The sequence below is a fragment of the Pseudophryne corroboree genome, chromosome 1 (assembly GCF_028390025.1).
Source record: "Pseudophryne corroboree isolate aPseCor3 chromosome 1, aPseCor3.hap2, whole genome shotgun sequence".
Taxonomy (NCBI): domain Eukaryota; kingdom Metazoa; phylum Chordata; class Amphibia; order Anura; family Myobatrachidae; genus Pseudophryne; species Pseudophryne corroboree.
This window is the reverse complement of record NC_086444.1, coordinates 752,292,301-752,313,096: the sequence shown is the minus strand read 5'-3', so window position 1 is coordinate 752,313,096 and position 20,796 is coordinate 752,292,301. Positions and strand designations below refer to the sequence as shown.

The 20,796-nt window shown below is 46.3% G+C and overlaps 1 protein-coding gene across 4 annotated transcripts in view; it reads right to left on the bottom strand.

Annotated features, from left to right (window-relative positions):
- USO1 (USO1 vesicle transport factor) overlaps nt 1–20,796 on the bottom strand; it is a 285,018-nt gene that overhangs the window by 28,625 nt on the left and 235,597 nt on the right. For all 4 annotated transcript variants that reach the window (XM_063916925.1, XM_063916933.1, XM_063916940.1 and 1 more), the window contains one exon: nt 9,666–9,829. In XM_063916925.1, coding sequence (XP_063772995.1) covers nt 9,666–9,829 — 164 coding nt within the window. The remainder of the gene's footprint in view (nt 1–9,665; nt 9,830–20,796) is intronic.

Below are 20,796 nucleotides of genomic sequence, written 5' to 3'. Positions count from 1 at the left end.
CCACTACGGACTACGAGAAATAGAATTATCGGTAAGTAAATTCTTATTTTCTCTGACGTCCTAGTGGATGCTGGGAACTCCGTAAGGACCATGGGGATTATACCAAAGCTCCCAAACGGGCGGGAGAGTGCGGATGACTCTGCAGCACCGAATGAGAGAACTCCAGGTCCTCCTCGGCCAGGGTATCAAATTTGTAGAATTTAGCAAACGTGTTTGCCCATGACCAAGTAGCTGCTCGGCAAAGTTGTAAAGCCGAGACCCCCTCGGGCAGCCGCCCAAGATGAGCCCACCTTCCTTGTGGAATGGGCTTTTACAGATTTTGGCTGTGGCAGGCCTGCCACAGAATGTGCAAGCTGAATTGTACTACAAATCCAACGAGCAATAGTCTGCTTAGAAGCAGGAGCACCCAGCTTGTTGGGTGCATACAGGATAAACAGCGAGTCAGATTTTCTGACTCCAGCCGTCCTGGAAACATATATTTTCAGGGCCCTGACTACGTCCAGCAACTTGGAGTCCTCCAAGTCCCTAGTAGCCGCAGGTACCACAATAGGCTGGTTCAAGTGAAACGCTGAAACCACCTTAGGGAGAAATTGAGGACGAGTCCTCAATTCTGCCCTGTCCGTATGAAAAATTAGGTAAGGGCTTTTATAGGATAAAGCCGCCAATTCTGAGACACGCCTGGCTGAAGCCAGGGCCAACAGCATTACCACTTTCCATGTGAGATATTTAAGTCCACAGTGGTGAGTGGTTCAAACCAATGTGATTTTAGGAACCCCAAAACTACATTGAGATCCCAAGGTGCCACTGGAGGCACAAAAGGAGGCTGTATATGCAGTACCCCCTTGACAAACGTCTGAACTTCAGGAACTGAAGCCAGTTCTTTCTGGAAGAAAATCGACAGGGCCGAAATTTGAACCTTAATGGACCCTAATTTTAGGCCAATAGACAGTCCTGTTTGCAGGAAATGCAGGAAACGACCCAGTTGAAATTCCTCTGTAGGGGCCTTCCTGGCCTCGCACCACGCAACATATTTACGCCAAATACGGTGATAATGCTGTACGGTTACATCCTTCCTGGCTTTGATCAGGGTAGGGATGACTTCATCCGGAATGCCTTTTTCCTTCAGGATCCGGCGTTCAACCGCCATGCCGTCAAACGCAGCCGCGGTAAGTCTTGGAACAGACAGGGTCCCTGCTGGAGCAGGTCCTTTCTTAGAGGTAGAGGCCACGGGTCCTCTGTGAGCATCTCTTGAAGTTCCGGGTACCAAGTCCTTCTTGGCCAATCCGGAGCCACGAGTATAGTCCTTACTCCTCTCCTTCTTATGATTCTCAGTACCTTGGGTATGAGAGGCAGAGGAGGGAACACATACACTGACTGGTACACCCACGGTGTTACCAGAGCGTCCACAGCTATTGCCTGAGGGTCCCTTGACCTGGCGCAATACCTGTCTAGTTTTTTGTTGAGGCGGGACGCCATCATGTCCACCTTTGGTTTTTCCCAACGGTTCACAATCATGTGGAAGACTTCTGGGTGAAGTCCCCACTCTCCCGGGTGGAGGTCGTGTCTGCTGAGGAAGTCTGCTTCCCAGTTGTCCACTCCCGGAATGAACACTGCTGACAGTGCTATCACATGATTTTCCGCTCAGCGAAGAATCCTTGCAACTTCTGCCATTGCCCTCCTGCTTCTTGTGCCGCCCTGTCTGTTTACGTGGGCGACTGCCGTGATGTTGTCTGACTTGGATCAGCACCGGCTGACCTTGAAGCAGAGGTCTTGCTAGGCTTAGAGCATTGTAGATGGCCCTTAGCTCCAGGATATTTATGTGAAGTGATGTCTCCAGGCTTGACCACAAGCCCTGGAAATTTCTTCCCTGTGTGACTGCTCCCCAGTCTCTCAGGCTGGCATCCGTGGTCACCAGGACCCAGTCCTGAATGCCGAATCTGCGGCCCTCTAGAAGATGAGCACTCTGCAACCACCACAGGAGAGACACCCTTGTCCTTGGTGACAAGATTATCCGCTGATGCATCTGAAGATGCGACCCGGACCATTTGTCTAGCAGATCCCACTGGAAGGTTCTTGCGTGGAATCTGCCGAATGGGATTGCTTCGTAAGAAGCCACCATCTTTCCCAGGACCCTTGTGCATTGATGCACTGAGACTTGGCCTGGTTTTAGGAGATTTCTGACTAGTTCGGATAACTCCCTGGCTTTCTCCTCCGGGAGAAACACCTTTTTCTGGACTGTGTCCAGGATCATCCCTAGGAATAGAAGTCGTGTCGTCGGGATCAGCTGCGATTTTGGAATATTGAGAATCCAACCGTGCTGGCGCAGCACTATCTGAGATAGTGCTACTCCGACTTCCAACTGTTCCCTGGATCTTGCCCTTATCAGGAGATCGTCCAAGTAAGGGATAACTAAAACTCCCTTCCTTCGAAGGAGTATCATCATTTCGGCCATTACCTTGGTAAAGACCCGGGGTGCCGTGGACAATCCAAACAGCAGCGTCTGAAACTGATAGTGACAGTTCTGTACCACAAACCTGAGGTACCCTTGGTGAGAAGGGTAAATTGGGACATGTAGGTAAGCATCTTTGATGTCCAGAGACACCATATAGTCCCCTTCTTCCAGGTTTGCAATCACTGCTCTGAGTGACTCCATCTTGAATTTGAACCTTTGTATGTAAGTGTTCAAGGATTTTAGGTTTAAAATTGGTCTCACCGAGCCGTCCGGCTTCGGTACCACAAATAGTGTGGAATAGTACCCCTTTCCCTGTTGTAGGAGGGGTACCTTGATTATCACCTGCTGGGAATATAGCTTGTGAATGGCTTCCAATACCGCCTCCCTCTCTGAGGGAGACGTCGGTAAAGCAGACTTTAGAAAACGGCGAGGGGGAGACGTCTCGAATTCCAATTTGTACCCCTGAGATACCACCTGAAGGATCCAGGGGTCCACTTCTTGAGACGGGCCCCCACCGTGCCTGAGTCCGCTTGTAAAGCCCCAGCGTCATGCTGAGGACTTTGCGGAGGCGGGAGAGGGCTTTTGTTCCTGGGAACTGGCTGTTTGTTGCAGCCTTTTTCCTCTCCCTCTGCCACGGGGCAGAAATGAGGCGCCTTTTGCCCGCTTGCCCTTATGGGGCCGAAAGGACTGCGCCTGATAATACGGCGTCTTCTTAGGTTGAGAAGCTACCTGGGGTAAAAATGTGGATTTTCCAGCAGTTGCCGTGGCTACCAGGTCTGATAGACCTACCCCAAATAACTCCTCCCCCTTATAAGGCAATACTTCCATGTGCCTTTTAGAATCTGCATCACCTGACCACTGCCGCGTCCATAAACCTCTTCTTGCAGAAATGGACAGCGCGCTAACTCTTGATGCCAGTCGGCAAATATCCCTCTGTGCATCACGCATATATAGAAATGCATCCTTCAAATGCTCTATAGTCAGTAATATACTGTCCCTATCTAGGGTATCAATATTTTCAGTCAGGGAATCCGACCACGCCAGGCCCGCACTGCACATCCAGGCTGAGGCGATTGCTGGTCGCAGTATAACACCCGTGTGAGTGTATATACATTTTAGGATATTCTCCAGCTTTCTATCGGCAGGTTCCTTTAGGGCGGCCGTATCAGGAGAGGGTAGTGCTACCTGTTTAGACAAGCGTGTGAGCGCTTTATCCACCCTAGGGGGTGTTTCCCAACGTGCCCTATCCTCTGGCGGGAAAGGGTACGATGCCAATAACCTTTTAGGAATTATCAGTTTTTTAATCGGGGGAAACCCACGCCTCATCACACACTTCATTTAATTCCTCGGATACAGGAAAAACTACAGGCAGTTTTTTCTCACCAAACATAATACCCTTTTTAGTGGTACTTGTATTATCAGAGATATGCAATACATTTTTCATTGCTTCAATCATGTAACGTGTGGCCCTAGTGGAAGTCACGTTTGTCTCCTCATCATCGACACTGGAGTCAGTATCCGTGTCTGTGTCTGCCATTTGAGGTAACGGGCGTTTTAAAGTCCATGATGGCGTTTGAGACCCCTGGACAGGCACAAGCTGAGTAGCCGGCTGTCTCATGTCGTCAACTGTCTGTCGTAAAGAGCTGACACTGTCACGCAATTCCTTCCATAAGCTCATCCACTCAGGTGTCGACTCCCTAGGGGGTGACAACTCTATAATAGGCAATTGCTCCGCCTCCATCTCATTTTCCTCCTCAAACATGTCGACACAATCGTACCGACACACCGCACACACACAGGGAATGCTCTGATAAGAGGACAGGACCCCACTAGCCCTTTGGGGAGACAGAGGGAGAGTATGCCAGCACACACCAGAGCGCTATATATAGACAGGAATACCACTATAAAATGTGCTTTTCCCTTTATAGCTGCTGTTAGTATTAAAACTGCGCCAAATTAGTGCCCCCCTCTCTTTTTTACCCTTTTCTGTAGTGCAGGACTGCAGGGGAGAGTCAGGGAGACGTCCTTCCAGCGGAGCTGTGATGGAAAATGGCGCCCGTGTGCTGAGGAGATAGGCTCCGCCCCCTTCTCGGCGGCCTTTTCTCCCGCTTTTTGGTGAGTTCTGGCAGGGGTTAAAATACATCCATATAGCCCTGGGGGTTATATGTGGTGTATTTATGCCAGCCAAGGTGTTTACATTGCTGCTCAGGGCGCCCCCCCCTAGCGCCCTGCACCCTCAGTGACCGAAGTGTGAAGTGTGCCTGAGTAACAATGGCGCACAGCTGCAGTGCTGTGCGCTACCTTGTTGAAGACTGATGTCTTCTGCCGCCGATTTTTCCGGACCTCTTCTTGCTTCTGGCTCTGTAAGGGGGCCGGCGGCGCGGCTCTGGTACCGAGCTCCGAGGCTGGGCCTGTGTTCGGTCCCTCTGGAGCTAATGGTGTCCAGTAGCCTAAGAAGCCCAAGCTACCACCACTTAGGTAGGTTCGCTTCTTCTCCCCTTAGGGGTATATGCAATTGCGGTCGAATTCCCGAAATTGTCGAATTTCGGGTCATTTTCGCCAAAAAAAAAAAAATCGTCAATGCAATTCAGTGCTTTCCGTCAAAAAAACGGACTTTCAAAATTCGACTTTTTGAAATTCGACTTTTTGCAAATTCGACTTTTCTGCAATGATACAAGTGCTGCAATTCGACAAAAGCATATTCAATTCAAGTTTGGAAATTCGACAGCAGTGCTTTTAGACAGTAAATTCGTCATTTTCAATCCGCCACACTTTGGAGGGTGAAAACAATAAAAAAAAATTTTAACATGTTTTTTTTGGTGTTTTTTTTTTTGGGAATAGCATATCTATTTATATTAGAAGGGATTAGGTACTTTTTTTTTTTTTTTTGGAGGCACAAGTATTATTTATATATTTTTTAAAATATTATTTTTTATTTTTTTAGTGCTGGAACGGGAAAATTTAAAAAAAAAATGGCGTGGGGTCCCCCTTCCAAAGCATAACCAGCCTCGGGCTCTTTGAGCAGGTCCTGGTTCTAAAAATGCGGGGAAAAAATTGACAGCGGATCCCCCGTATTTTTAAAACCAGCACCGGGCTCTGCGCCTGGTGCTGGTGCAAAAAATACGGGGGACAAAACGAGTAGGGGTCCCCCGTATTTTTTACACCAGCATCGGGCTCCACTAGCTGGACAGATAATGCCACAGCCGGGGGTCACTTTTATACAGTGCCCTGCGGCCGTGGCATTAAATATCCAACTAGTCACCCCTGGCCGGGGTACCCTGGGGGAGTGGGGACCCCTTCAATCAAGGGGTCCCCCCCACCCAGCCACCCAAGGGCCAGGGGTGAAGCCCGAGGCTGTCCCCCCCATCCAAGGGCTGCGGATGGGAGGCTGATAGCCTTGGTAAAATGTCAAGAATATTGTTTTTTCCAGAAGAACTACAAGTCCCAGCAAGCCTCCCCCGCAAGCTGGTACTTGGAGAACCACAAGTACCAGCATGCGGGAGAAAACCGGGCCCGCTGGTACCTGTAGTTCTACTGGAAAAAAAATACCCAAATAAAAACAGGACACACACACACCGTGACAGTAAAACTTTATTTCATACGTCGACACACACATACTTACCTATGTTCACACGCCGACATCGGTCCTCTTCTCCATGTAGAATCCACGGATACCTGAAAAGAAAAGATCAATATACTCACCTCAGCCAGGGTCCAGAGATAAATCCACGTACTTGTTTAAAAAAACAAACCGGACACCCGTACCATGCCGGACTGAAAGGGGTCCCATGCTTACACATGGGACCCCTTACCCCGAATGCAGAGAGACCTCTCAGAGTGACAGCTGTCACAGAAAGGTCTCTAAAGCCAATCAGGAAGCGCAACTTCGTTGCGCTCACCTGATTGGCTGTGCGCTGTCTGAACTCAGACAGCGCATCGCACAGCTCCGTCCATTACTTTCAATGGTGGGAACTTAGCGGCTAGCGGTGAGGTCACCCGCCGGTCAGCGGCTGACCGCGGGTAACCCCCGCAGACGGCAAAGTTCTCACCATTGAAAGTAATGGAGAGGCTTTGCGATGCGCTGTCTGACAGCTCAGACAGCGCACAGCCAATCAGGTGAGCGCCACGGAAGTAGCGCTTCCTGATTGGCTGAAGGGACTTCAGTGACAGGAGTCACGTGGTGTCCCGGCATTCGGGGAAAGGGGTCTGATGTGAAAGCATGGGACCCCTTTCAGTCCGGCATGGCACGGGTGTTTTTTTTTTTTTAACAAGTACGTGGATGTATCTCTGGACGTGGATGTACCTCTGGACGCTGGAAGGTGAGTATAATTTTTTTCACAGGTACCCTCGGATCGTCGGAGACCGTGGCAGTCGGCGTGTCAACATAGGTAAGTATGTGTGTGTCGGCAGTGTGTAATAAAGTTTTACTGTCACTGTGTCTGTGTACTGTTTTTATTTGGGTATTTTTTTCCCAGTAGAACTACAGGTACCAGCAGGCCCGGTTTTCTCCCGCATGCTGGTACTTGTGGTTCTCCAAGTACCAGCTTGCGGGGGAGGCTTGCTGGGACTTGTAGTACTGCTGGAAAAAACAATATTCTTGTCATTTTACTCAAGGCTATCAGCCTCCCATCCGCAGCCATTGGATGGGGGGGGGGACAGCCTCGGGCTTCACCCCTGGCCCTTGGGTGGCTGGGGGGGGGGGGGGACCCCTTGATTGAAGGGTCCCCACTCCCCCAGGGTACCCCGGCCAGGGGTGACTAGTTGGATATTTAATGCCACGGCCGCAGGGCACTGTATAAAAGTGACCCCCGGCTGTGGCATTATCTGTCCAGCTAGTGGAGCCCGATGCTGGTGTAAAAAATACGGGGGACCCCTACTCTTTTTGTCCCCCGTATTTTTTGCACCAGCACCAGGCGCAGAGCCCGGTGCTGGTTTTAAAAATACGGGGGATCCCTGCCCAATTTTCCCCCGCATTTTTAGAACCAGGACCAGCTCGAAGAGCCCGAGGCTGGTTATGCTTTGAAGGGGGGACCCCACGCCATTTTTTTAACGGGTTTTTCCCGTTTTTTCCCGTTTTGCAAAATCCGGCAAATCGGCCGTTTTTCGCCCGCGGAACTGTCGAATCCGTTTTTCAGTGAATATGGTGAATTCCGGCAGCCACCTGCCGGAATTCACCTGTCGAATTGTGTCGATTTTAAAAACGGCGATAATTTGCCGCGATTCGCCGTGAATTGCATATACCCCTTAGTCCCTCGATGCAGTGAGCCTGTTGCCAGCAGGTCTCACTGAAAATAAAAAACCTAAAACTAAACTTTCACTAAGAAGCTCAGGAGAGCCCCTAGTGTGCACCCTTCTCGGCCGGGCACAAAAATCTAACTGAGGCTTGGAGGAGGGTCATGGGGGGAGGAGCCAGTGCACACCAGGTAGTCCTAAAGCTTTACTTTTGTGCCCAGTCTCCTGCGGAGCCGCTATTCCCCATGGTCCTTACGGAGTTCCCAGCATCCACTAGGACGTCAGAGAAAAGAAAAACATCAAAATGTTACTTTAAATATAGGCCTATGTAATAAATATATATATTTAAAAAAACTACAAGAATTGTGTGCTTTGCCATTACAAGTAGACCGCATTGTCAAATCAAACAGGCTACTCAAATATTGGCATAAAAACTTAGCTGTGTCTCAAACCAGTGTTCTGGCTGAAGCCTTTTATAACTGAAAGAGAATTTTGGAACTTACCTCTAAATACAATGTTCTGAACCCATCTGAGGAACAGTGACACACCTTAAGAGTGTAGAGGACATTGTCCAAGATGGTGGAGGGATGTCGAGAGTGAGGTAGAGGCAGCAGCAAATAACTAGTTTGCAGCAGTGCATATTCCTGGACAATGCCTTATACACACCAAGATATGATCAGTAACTCACAGACTGAATGAACGTTAAAAAGTGGTATTGTGTTTTGAAGGTGCTTATAAATTTAGCTGTGCAAAACAGACTACATGGAAATTTCCTTCTTCCTACATTCCCAGAACTTTGCTTAAGGTGGTCAAACATAGAGGCTTCCTGCAGCTAAGCCCATGCAGCAGTTTAGCTAGACACACAGGCAGGCGGTCTGGTGACGTCATACTTAACTGTGGCCTATAAGTGTGGTAGTAGACACACAGATGTCTTAAACCTTCAAGAGAGATAAAGTGAAGTATAGCAACCGATCAACTTCAGTCATTTTATAGACTGTGCTAGATAAATGATAATTATAAGTTGTTTGCTTTGGGCAATTTCTCCTCTTTACCTCTCTAGAATGTTTGATGCATCACCCCAATAGTTTAATAGAGGTCATCTTTCAACCAGATATACACAACAGGTCAGATAATTATCAAATTTAGTTGAAGAACGGGGACAAAAATTGGTTCATACCACTGATGTGAATCAATCACTTTCATTTCCTTACACACTCCCTCTCTTTCTCTTCACTGCTAATGACTGCTTTCTCACGTCATCCTGATCACAACTTCCCATTCTCGCATATAGGATCTTCTGAAACGCCCCTCCTCATTACATTAGACTTTCCTCCAGCCATCAAGAATGTCCTCTGAAAACTTTTTATTTTCATTGTAGCGTACTAACCCCTCCACCTCTCCCTGTAGTCTCTGTACTCCTACCACATTGTGTGCACACATATACCCTATAGATTGAAAAGCTCGAATGAGCAGGGTCCTCTCCCCTATGTCTTCTCTACATAATTATGCTAACTGCCCTCTGTAATTATGTATCTATAGTCTGTGAATTGATCTAATGTCTATAAGTCTGTACTTATGTATTCTGTTATCAGTTCTATCGCCTTGTACGGTGCTACTGAAACCTTGTAATAAACAATAATATAAGAGCGTGGCTATATTTGCTTTCTTTTATCTCTGGTCTCGTGCAATCCAATAAATCACTTGCATTGTGTACAAACACACACACACACACACACACACACACACACACACACAAGCACTTTATGCGACACACCCCTCTTTTAACCCATCCCATTGTACAGATGCTTGGATTGCCACACAATATAACCACTGTTTGGAAACCACGCAAGAGAACCTTGTGAATTACAATAATATAACTTTAACAATATCACTTGTCAGAAAATGTCTATGTACATTTCTGCAAATGACAACATAATAAATAGGGAAGAATATTCTTCACCACAGAAATGATGACACTTACCAAGCTTTCCACCAGTACATTCGTCTCTGAAAGCTCTCCTTGTAGCAATTCATGCTGTTTTTTCAATTCTTCTATTTCTTCTTTTAACCGACTAACCTCTTCAGACTGGAACCCATTCACCTGTGCATTGTTGTTATGAGCGTTGTTATGCTGGCTATCTTTTCCTATTACAAAACCCACAGAAGATAAGTGTCTGAATACCAATACAACATACATGTATAACATTGGCCCAGTGTAACAATGCCAGCTATCATAGTTAAGGACAGAAAGGATTCTGGGATAAGTGGTAACATACTATTAAGCTGGGTACACACTGGAGCGATATCTGCCTGATATGTCGTTTCTGGACAAATTGGAACGACATATTCGCTGGATAGTACAACATGCATAGGCAATCTGCGTGCTTCTGCAGTTGCATGTGATAACGCCCGGCCGGCTGAGCTGTAAGGCCAACCAGAAGATACCGCATGTGGCCCCATGGTAAACAAAGAAGGACGGAATGAGGCATGTGCATGGAGACATAGTATTGTGGCATTATTACGGTGTTGTGGGGTTTGTATGGTGTACTGTAGGATGTTATATCTATAATTATAGGATGAAATCAGTGTTTTGGGGATGGATTTAGATTTAGTATGGAGATTAGTTTGTAGGAAATGTGGCCTAGACAAAAGAGACCATGTGGTCTGAACATAAATGCCCCTCCTCCACACATCCCAACACTGGTTATATCCCTCTGTGCTTATCTATATCTGTATCTCTCTTTCACACAAACATTGCCACAAAGTAGAGCCCTCAAATGTTTATTCCGATAAATGTGTTTCCCCATTTATCAATTCTCTTGGATTGGCCATATAGTGCATGAAGTTACATTTCCATGTAATATTAATATACAATATTAATATACAATAAATAAATATATATATATATATATATATATATATATATATATATATATATATATATATATATATATAAAAACACACACGCACATACACACAACTTCTCTATGCTTTCTGGTTACTATTCTAACTTTGTAGCCATCTTAACATATTCTGTTCACACTTGACTCATATTTCTTGCATTGTCTTCACTCATAGTTTAAACATATGGAAATATTGTATGGTAATTTAAGTGCTAATAATGTATAATAATATATGTTAATGTTATTGAGCATCAATTGTAATGAAAATACATGATACCTTTATACATCTGGTGTGAAATCTTTCTTAGATAGAAATATCATAATGCTTTTAAAAGTATATTTCCAGGCACAACCTTGTAAGTTATTAAAAGGTACATACATAATAATTAATTATAAGTTAAATTATAAAAATAATCGTTATGGTAGACTTACCGTTGATAACTCTATTTCTCGTAAGTCCACAGGATCTACAGGATAACATTGGGATATGAGGTAGCGACAGTAGATTGGCACCAAACGATCAAAGCTTTTGGCCTCCCAGAATGCAACGGGCCCATTCCTATATCCCCGCCTCCTGGCTTAGGAAAATCCGTTGTTTTCCAAAGCTCAAGGCAGGAGCATCATAGAGAGCCCTAATCAGGCGATAAGAACACATGCACACCCTTCCGTACAAGAAGGAAGAGGTTAGTAAGTGATAGGATCCTCAAATCAGGTGCGACAGGGTGGGATCCCTGTGGACTTAGGAGAGAGTTATCAACGGTAAGTCTACCATAATGATTATTTTTCCTGCAGGGTCCACAGGTTATCCACAGGATAACATTGGGATGTCCCAAAGCAATTTAGTGGTGGGGACGCTCCTGATTGGACAGGAGAATTCCTTCGTACGAATTCAGCGTCCTGAGAGGCAAAGGTATCAAAGGCATAATGTTGAATGAATGTGTTAATGGGAGACCAAGTGACTGCCTTACATATCTGTTCTGCTGAAGCACCACGTTGTGCTGCCCATGACGAACCTACCTTACGAGTAGAGTGAGCAGAAACAGTAGGCGGAACAGGGAGATCAGCTTGAGAATATGCTTCTGAAATAGTCATTCGAAGCCACCTCGCCAGTGTCTGCTTATCAGCAGGCCATCCTCTCTTGTGAAATTCGTAGAGAACGAAGAGAGTGTCTGTTTTCCTGATGGCACTGGTACGATCCACGTAGATCCTTAAAGCACGGACAACGTCCAACAATGTATCTCCCGCAGAAAGGTCCGGCCCTTGGAAGGACAGGACTACAATTTCTTGGTTAAGGTGGAATTTAGACACCACCTTAGGAAGATACCAAGATTTGGTTCTGAGAATCGCTCTATCTGGATAAAAAAAAAATCAGAAAAGGAGGGCGACATAACAATGCCCCTAAATCTGAAACTCTTCTAGCTGAGGCAATAGCCAGTAGAAAGAGAACATTAGCTGTCAACCATTTAAGATCCAATCCTTTTAGTGGTTCAAATGGGGCAACTTGAAGGGCCTTTAGTACTAAACTTATGTCCCAAGGCACTGTAGGAGGAACAAAAGGAGGTTGAATGTGCAGCATTCCCTGGAAAAAAGTGCACACATCATGTAGGTTAGCAATTTTCTTTTGGAACCATACAGACAATGCTGGCACTTGCACTCTCAAGGAAGCCACCCTTAGACCCTTTTCCATTCCTGCCTGAAGGAATGCTAGGACTCTGGAAACTCTGAAAGACCTAGGGTTAAATTTCCGGTCACTGCACCATTGAATAAAGGCTTGCCGTACTCGGTGATAAATGCGAGCTGAGGAAGGTTTTCATGCTCTGAGCATTGTTTGAATTACGTGTTGTGAGAGTCCTCTTGCTTTCAGGGTGGAAGTCTCAAGAGCCACGCCGTCAAAGACAGTCGGATCCAGGTGCTTGTGATGGCAAGGACCCTGAGACAGTAGATCTGGATGTTGAGGGAGTAGGAATGGAGCATCCCTCGACAGTATCTGCAGATCTCTGTAACAATGTCTCCTGGCCAAGCCGGAGCTATTAGTATCATGGCGCCCCTTCCTTGTTTTGCCTTTCGCATTACCCTGGGTAAGAGGGCGATTGGTGGATATATGTAGGCCACACGAAAGTCCCATCTCACCGACAGGGCATCCACAAAGATCGCTTTGGGATCCTTTGTTCTTGACCCGGCAGATCAACTGAAAAAATCCGCTTCCCAGTTTAGGACTCCCAGAATGAACACTGCGGACATGGCTGGATGATGTTCTGCCCACTTTAACGTGTGACTTACCTCCTTCATTGAGTTTTGACTGCGAGTTCCTCCCTGATGGTTGAGGTACGCTACTGCCGTTGCATTGTCTGAGCGGATTTGGACTGGTTTCCCCTGAAGGAGGTCCTTTGCCTGAATAAGTGCAAAATATATGGCCTGAAGTTCCAACATATTTATTGGCAGGCAACTTTCTTCATTGGTCCACTGCCCCTGGAAGCAACTCCTTCTTGACACGGCTCCCCAGCCCTGGAGGCTGGCATCCGTTGTCAAAATTTCCCAACCTGATATCCAAAAGGGTCTCCCTTTGTCCAGATGGGATGTCTGCAGCCACCAGGCTAATGACCTCCTTACTTCCAGAGGAAGGACCATAGTCTTGTTTTTATTGTCTGATGAAAACCATTCCATTTGGAAAGGATCAGACGCTGCAGAGGCCTCGAGTGGAATTGAGCATACTCCACTATGTTGACTGTGTAGCAGCTCCTGAATCCTTAACTGAATTTTGGATATTTTGTTCAGAGGTAAATTTACTCTCTAAAGACCCGAATCCAACACATCCCCCAAGTGAGTCATCCATTGTGACTGAACATGGGGCAGCTTTGCCCAATTTATGAGCCAACCATGTCTCTGCAAACAAGCTATTGTCTGTTGCAGATGACACTGGAGCAATTCCTGAGAATGTGCAGGGATTAATAAATTGTCGAGGTATGACAAAAATCCTTATCCCCTGTTGACGGAGACAAGATGCCATAACCACCATAATTTTGGTGAATACTCTGTGAGCTGTGGTCAGTCCAAATAGTAAGGCCTGAAACTGAAAATGTTGCTGGAGGATAGCAAACCTGAGATAGCGCTGATGGGACAGTGCTATAGGAACATGAAGGGAAGCATCCTGGATATCCAGGGATACCATAAACTCCTCCGGCTCCATGGCCAAAATAATGGAATGTAAAGTCTCCATGTGAAAACGAGGCACCCTAATGTACTTGTTCAGTATTTTGAGAGTGAGTATGGGCCGGAACGACCCATTTGGCTTCTGGACTAGAAACAGGTTGGAATAAAAAGCTTGTCCTCGTTGCGCAGTAGAAACTGGAATTATCACTCCTGACTGGAGCAACTTCTGAACTGCCTCTTGCAAAGCCCTGGCCTTCGTTTCCACTGAAGATGGGGTGGTGCAAAAAAACCTTTGAGGAGGATCTTTCTTGAAAGCAAACGCATAACCGTGAGATACCGCTTCTTGCACCCAGGCATCTGTGGTAGACTGCTGCCAGATCTGTGCAAACTGAAGTCGGCCTCCCACCCTGGAGTCCCCCCAGGTGGAGGCCCGCACCATCAGGATGATGGCTTATCTTCTGATTTGGAAGCTGGCCCTCTGGTAGCCCAATGCTTTTTAGTCTTACCAGACTTGTCAGATTGACACGGTTTGCCATAACCCTTTCCTTTTGCTTTTCCTTTAGTCCGAAATGGCCGAAAAGCTGGAAATCTATGCTTAGATTTGTGTGTGGAAGGAAATCCACTTTCTTGGAGTCTGCTTCTGACTCCAAAGTACTGTTTAATTATTTACCAAAGAGAATATCTCCAGAAAAAGGCAAAGACTCAGCTTTCCATGTATGTAGCCAAACCGCTCTGCGAGCTGCTACTAATGAGGCTGATGCCTCAGAGGCAATTGTACCCATATCCAAGGCTGCTTCCATAAATATAGCCGCCTGTTTAATATGTGCAATATGGAATTTTTGCTCTCTAGATGCCAATGAACGATCATCCTCCAATGCATCAGCCCAGGCTGCCACTGCTTTTGCCATCCAAGCTGAAGCCATGGCTGGTCTTATGATTGCCCCAGACAAGGAGAAAAAGGTTTTTAGAAAACCATCTATTTTCCTAACAGTGACATCATTTAATGATGTTGAAGGCAGAGGTAATGCAGATTTTCGCACCAATCGAATGACATGCGTATCTACTTTGGGAGCAACCTCCCTTTTTAAACAGTCCCCAGCAGGAAGAGGATAATGGGAATTCCATTTCTTTGGAATTCTAAACTTCTTACTGGGTGTAACCCAAGCCTCTTGCATAATTTCCGTCAGCTGTTCTGACCCAGGAAACTCAGTCCTAACTGTTTTGGGACATTTAAACACAAATGCCTTAGATTTTACCAAAGGCTCTGCTGCCTCCTCTACCGATAGAATGGCTTTCATAGCACTATGTCCACTGAGCTGAGGCCTTCATCCTCATCTCTGCCTTTCAGCCTGTTTTTGTTGAGAGGCTGCAGTTTTCTGTACTGGATGTGTTACACCCCAGGTGGAATGATGCATGTAAGGGTTAATAGGGCTACCTATTTCTGGGTATAGGAGCTGGCATTATTCGCTCAGCTATACTGGATAATGTCTGTGCAAAAGTAGCCCATGGTGTTTCAACTTGAACCTATGCCTGCCTTGGATTATTCAAAAGGATTTGGTGAAAGCTAAAACAATTTGCACAAAATCCATTTTGAACCAGATCCTGAGAGGTTAACCCAGCTTTGCAAGACAAACATGAAATGAGTGTAGGTGCTGCTGCGCAGAGCGTATCCTCCCCACCTTTGCCTCTCTTAGACATGATAAATAAACCACACCCTGTACAGTGTTTACTACACAATTTGTGACTGAAATCACTTTAAAATTTGTTAAAGAGACATTAAATCCAATCCCTCCCTGCCTTGCACCAGCATTGAGGATCGGAATACACAGAAACTGACAGAATTATAGTAAAGTCAGCAATAACACTACCAATCAGTCACAGGTTATACATTAGTATGATAAGCAATAAGAGCACATAATCACCTACAGATACATTTCAAGTATGTAGGAGAAACATATTACTGCGTTACCTTATGTGGGAGTTTAACCGTATTCAGTCGCACAGCAAAAGAAACAGCAGCAATAGTTTACAGACTTATATGCATCAGGCACTTATCCAACTATTTGTACTCAAATGTAGATAGAAATTTAGTGCTGTATCCCCCGGCTCAGGAGAGTGGGATACAGGGAGACTTCACCCCGCTTCCAGGATCAATCAATAATAGGATTTTGGTACTTACCAGGTAAATCCTTTTCTTTGAATCCATAGGGGGCACTGGAGTACTCTTGGGATATGGACGGCTTTCGCAGGAAACAGCACTGAATATTTAAATTTAGAACACTCCACCCCTCCATATCCCCGAGTACCTCAGTGTTTTTTACTGAGCCGAACAGGAACTATAGAGAGGTTGACAATGGAGTATTACATATAACATAACGGACAACAACGAAGTTGACACATAACGTTACTGACAACTAAACAGTTGACACCATAACCAGCACTTGATAAATTTGAACCAGTCGGTGAGAGTGTGTTACCATAAGATCCTCTGAACTTAACACAAACCAGGTAAAACTGCTCTGGGTGGGCGTCCAGTGCCCCCTATGGATTTAAAGAAAAGGATTTACCTGGTAAGTACCAAAATCCTATTTTCTTTTTCATCCACTAGGGGTCACTGGAGTACTCTTGGGACGTACCAAAGCTTCCCCCGTGGGCGGGAGAGCTGTTTGGCACCTGTAACACTAGGCGGCCAAAGCTAGATGCTGATGCCGCAAACGTATCAAACTTGTAAAAGCGCACAAACGTGTGCACTGAAGACCATGTAGCCGCACGGCAAAGCTGCGTCGTAGAAGCTCCCCGACCAGCTGCCCATGAAGTTCCCACAGAACGTGTGGAATGAGCGGTTACTGATGTAGGCGGCTGTAACCTAGCATGAAGGTAAGTCTGACGTATGGTCAGTTTTATCCATCTGGATAAGGTTTGTTTAGACGCTGGCCAACCCATCTTGGCAGCATCATAGAGAACAAACAACGTATCCGTCTTACGAACTGAAGACGTTCGGGATACATAAACGCGTAATGCGCGTACCACATTCAGAGTTCCAGAATGTGCTGTCAACACAGGAACTACTATTGGTTGATTGATGTGAAAAGATGACACTACCTTTGGTAAGAAAGCGGGATTCGTCCGAAGTTCCGCTCTGTCATCATGAAACACCAAATACGGTGGCTTGCATGACAAGGCACCCAAATCTGAAACACGCCTTGCCGAAGCTAAGGCTAGAAGAAAAATTGTTTTCCAAGTGAGAAACTTTATATCCACTTGCTGTAAGGGTTCAAAATATGAAGACTGTAAGAAATCTAAAACCAGATTCAAGTCCCATGGCGCTGTAGGTGGAATGAATGGAGGCTGAACTCTGTGGACACCTTGGAAAAAAGTGTGTATAGACGGCAATAGAGCCAATCGTCTTTGAAAGTAAATTGACAAAGCAGATACCTGCACCTTTAGTGTAGATAAACGCAGTCCTCCATCTAAACCAGTCTGTAGAAATAACAAAAGGCGGGATAACTTGAAAGATGATGTCGGAAACTTCCGAGCTTCACACCAACCTATATAGGTACGCCATATTCTGTAATAATGAGCTGCCGTAACCGGCTTCCTAGCTCGTAACATGGTTGGTATAACTGATTCTGGGATGCCCTCTCTTCTTAAGAGGGCGGTCTAAACAGCCACCCCGTCAAACGCAGCCGCGCTAAATCGGGGTAAAGGAACGGACCCTGTTGTAACAGGTCTGGACGTAGTGGGAGCGGCCAAGGATCGTCTGCGAGTAGTCCTCGGAGATCCGAGAACCAAGCTCTCCGAGGCCAATGAGGCGCCACTAGTATGACTGTGACAGACTCTCTTTTGATCCGTTTTAGCACCAGAGGGAGCAAAGGAAACGGTGGAAACAGATACACAAGGCTGTACGGCCACGCAACGGTGAGAGCATCCACCGCCACTGCCTTTGGATCTCTTGTTCTGGACACATACTGGAGCGTTTGGTGATTGTGGCGAGACGCCATCAGGTCCACCTGAGGATAACCCCATCGCTGAACCAACATGTGAAATACTTATGGATTTAATGCCCATTCTCCTGGATGAAAATCCCGACGACTGAGATAATCCGCTTCCCAGTTGTCCACTCCCGGAATGAACACGGCCGACAATATCACCTGGTGGTATTCCGCCCAATTGAGGATTCGAGCTACTTCCCGCATTGCCATGCGGCTTCTCGTTCCTCCTTGTTTGTTGATGTATGCGACCGCCGTCGCATTGTCTGACTGCACTTGGACAGTCTGAGAGCGAAGCATGTGCACTGCTTGTCGTAGCGCATTGTAAATTGCGCGGAGTTCCAGGACATTTATAGACAGCAATCTTTCGTGATCCGCCCAGAGACCCTGGAGCTGACAATTTTGAATTACCGCTCCCCAACCTCTGAGACTGGCGTCCGTCGTTAGAATTATCCAATTCCAGCCTCCGAACAGTCTCCCTGCGTTTAAATTGTGTTCCTTGAGCCACCAGAGCAGAGACACTCTTGCCCTTGGCAACAACCTCACCCTGTGGTGAATCTGCAGATGCGAGCCCGACCACTGGGCGAGCACATTCAGTTGAAATGGACGCGAGTGAAATCTTCCGAACTGAAGCGCTTCGAAAGCTGCCACCATTGTGCCTAAGAGGCGAATGCACAAGTGTACAGACACTGTGCGTGGCTTGAGCACTAATTGTACTAGATGGCGTAGAATTTGTACTTTCTGTTGTGGTAGGTAAATTCTTTGATTGACCGTATCGAGAATCATACCTAGGAATTGAAGGCGTTGAGACGGAATTAGATGTGATTTCTTGAAGTTGACAATCCAACCGTGGTGAACCAGTACATCGTACGTTAGCAGCGCATGTTGGAGAAGCATCTGTTGAGACGGAGCTTTGATGAGCAGATCGTCTAAATACGGAACTATTGTCACTCCCAGGGATCTGAGATGAGCTATCATCACAGAAATCACTTTGGTGAATACCCGAGGTGCTGACGACAGGCCAAACGGTAGAGCCTGAAACTGGTAATGGTTCTGGCGTATTGCAAACCGCAAGAATTTCTGATGAGGCTGCCAAATTGGAATGTGTAAGTACGCATCCTTGAGATCTAGCGCAATCATAAATTCCTTTGGCTCTAAACCCGCAATCACGGAACGCAGAGACTCCATCTTGAATCTGTAGTAAGTTACGTACTGATTTAGACCCTTTAAGTTCAATATTGGTCTGACTGAGCCATCCGGCTTCGGTACCACAAACAGACTGGAATAATAACCCTGACCCTGTTGATGTACAGGGACCGGAATCAAAACTGCTGAATCCAGTAGGGACTGAATGGCAATTTGCAGAACCGCCCTCTTGTCGTCCGACAGAGGCAATCCTGTTTTGAAAAACCGCAGAGGCGGAAGACAGTCGAACTCTATTTTGTAACCTTTTAACACTAAATTGCGGATCCACCCATCCGCGGATGTGTGGAACCACGCCAAATGGAACGTCTGAAGGCGTGCTCCCACAATCGGAGAACCGAGATGGGCTGGTAGCCCGTCATGCCACTGGTTTGTCGGTAACCTTAGCGTCCTGGCGACTTGTGTTGGTTTGTTGGAAACCACGTCCACGACCACGTCTAGCAGGCGTGGCTGTTCCTCTGCCACGTCCTCGAAAGGACTGAGGTCTAAAGGATTTGAACGAAGGTCCAGCGTACCTCCTTCTTGATACCGGTGGAGGCAATGGTAAGAAAACAGACTTACCTCCCGTAGCCTCAGCAATCCATGCGTCCAATTCAGGAACAAACAACTTCTTGCCATCGTAAGGCAACGCCTCTATACCTCGTTTTACCTCTGCCTCCGCATGATAAGCACGCAGCCAGAGTGCTCTTCGTGCCGTAACTAGCGACGATGAAATACGAGAAGTGAGCTGACAGACTTCAGTAGACGCTGTACAGAGATACTCTACAGCCTCACCCATTTGATTTGCAAGTAGTATCAGGTTTTCGTCATGTAAAGCAGATTTGAGTTCTGTAATCCATATTATGAGCGCCTCAGTGACCCAGATGCCAACCAATCCAGGTCTCAGCATTACTCCTGCTGCTACATACATGGACTTTAGCATAGTTTCTATCTTGCGATCTGAAGGGTCTTTAAGCGTAGTAGCTGCTGGCACTGGTATGGTTAATTTCTTGGTAAGCTTCGACACTGACGAATCAACTATTGGTGGATTCTCCCATGTACATGTTACCGAGTCTGGAAACGGGTAACTAGACTTAAATCTGCGAGGTATAGAAAACCGTTTATCTGGATTCTGTCGTGTTTCTACTAACATCCGATTAAGAGATTCCGAGACAGAAAAACTTATTGGAGTTTTTTGTCGTTTAGTAAATACAAACTGATCATTTGTGAGAGGCTCCTCAGTTTCAGTAAACTTCAGAGACTGACGCACCGCTCTGATGAGATCATCAATGCCGGAATTGTTAAAATCCTCACTATCTGACTCCACTTCGCCCTCCTCACCCTCATCTTGTTCCGTGAGGTCTGGCATGGAATCGTCAGAATGCAACATAGCAGAAACTGGAAAATCATAAGACATATGAAATTTATCCCGTTTACCCAAAATGGATTTGGACCTTACGCAAGGCGGAGACGCCTCCGTTAGTTCTGGCGGTCTCACTCTAGACTCAGATCTTGCCGTTTCCCGCTCCTGTCGAGCGGCGGTCAATTCTGATTGCAACCCAGCCAGTACATTTGCTAACATTTCCCAAGGAGGGGTCGGTGAGGAAATAGGCTGTAAAACTGGAGCAGAAATTGTATTCTGAACCGAATCCACAAAACATACTGTACATGTGGTAGATCCATCCGGTAACACACTGCTACAGACTTTGCAATTATGCTTTTTAGTTTTTGCTGGTGCCTTACTCATTATGGCGACAGACAATACAATACACAAACACAGACACTTGCACGACTCAGTAAAATAGTAGTAAGGTGTCTCTATATATATATATATATCTGGCCAAGTGCAGTACACGTGGCCAGTACTATGAAATGTGATCCCAAATTC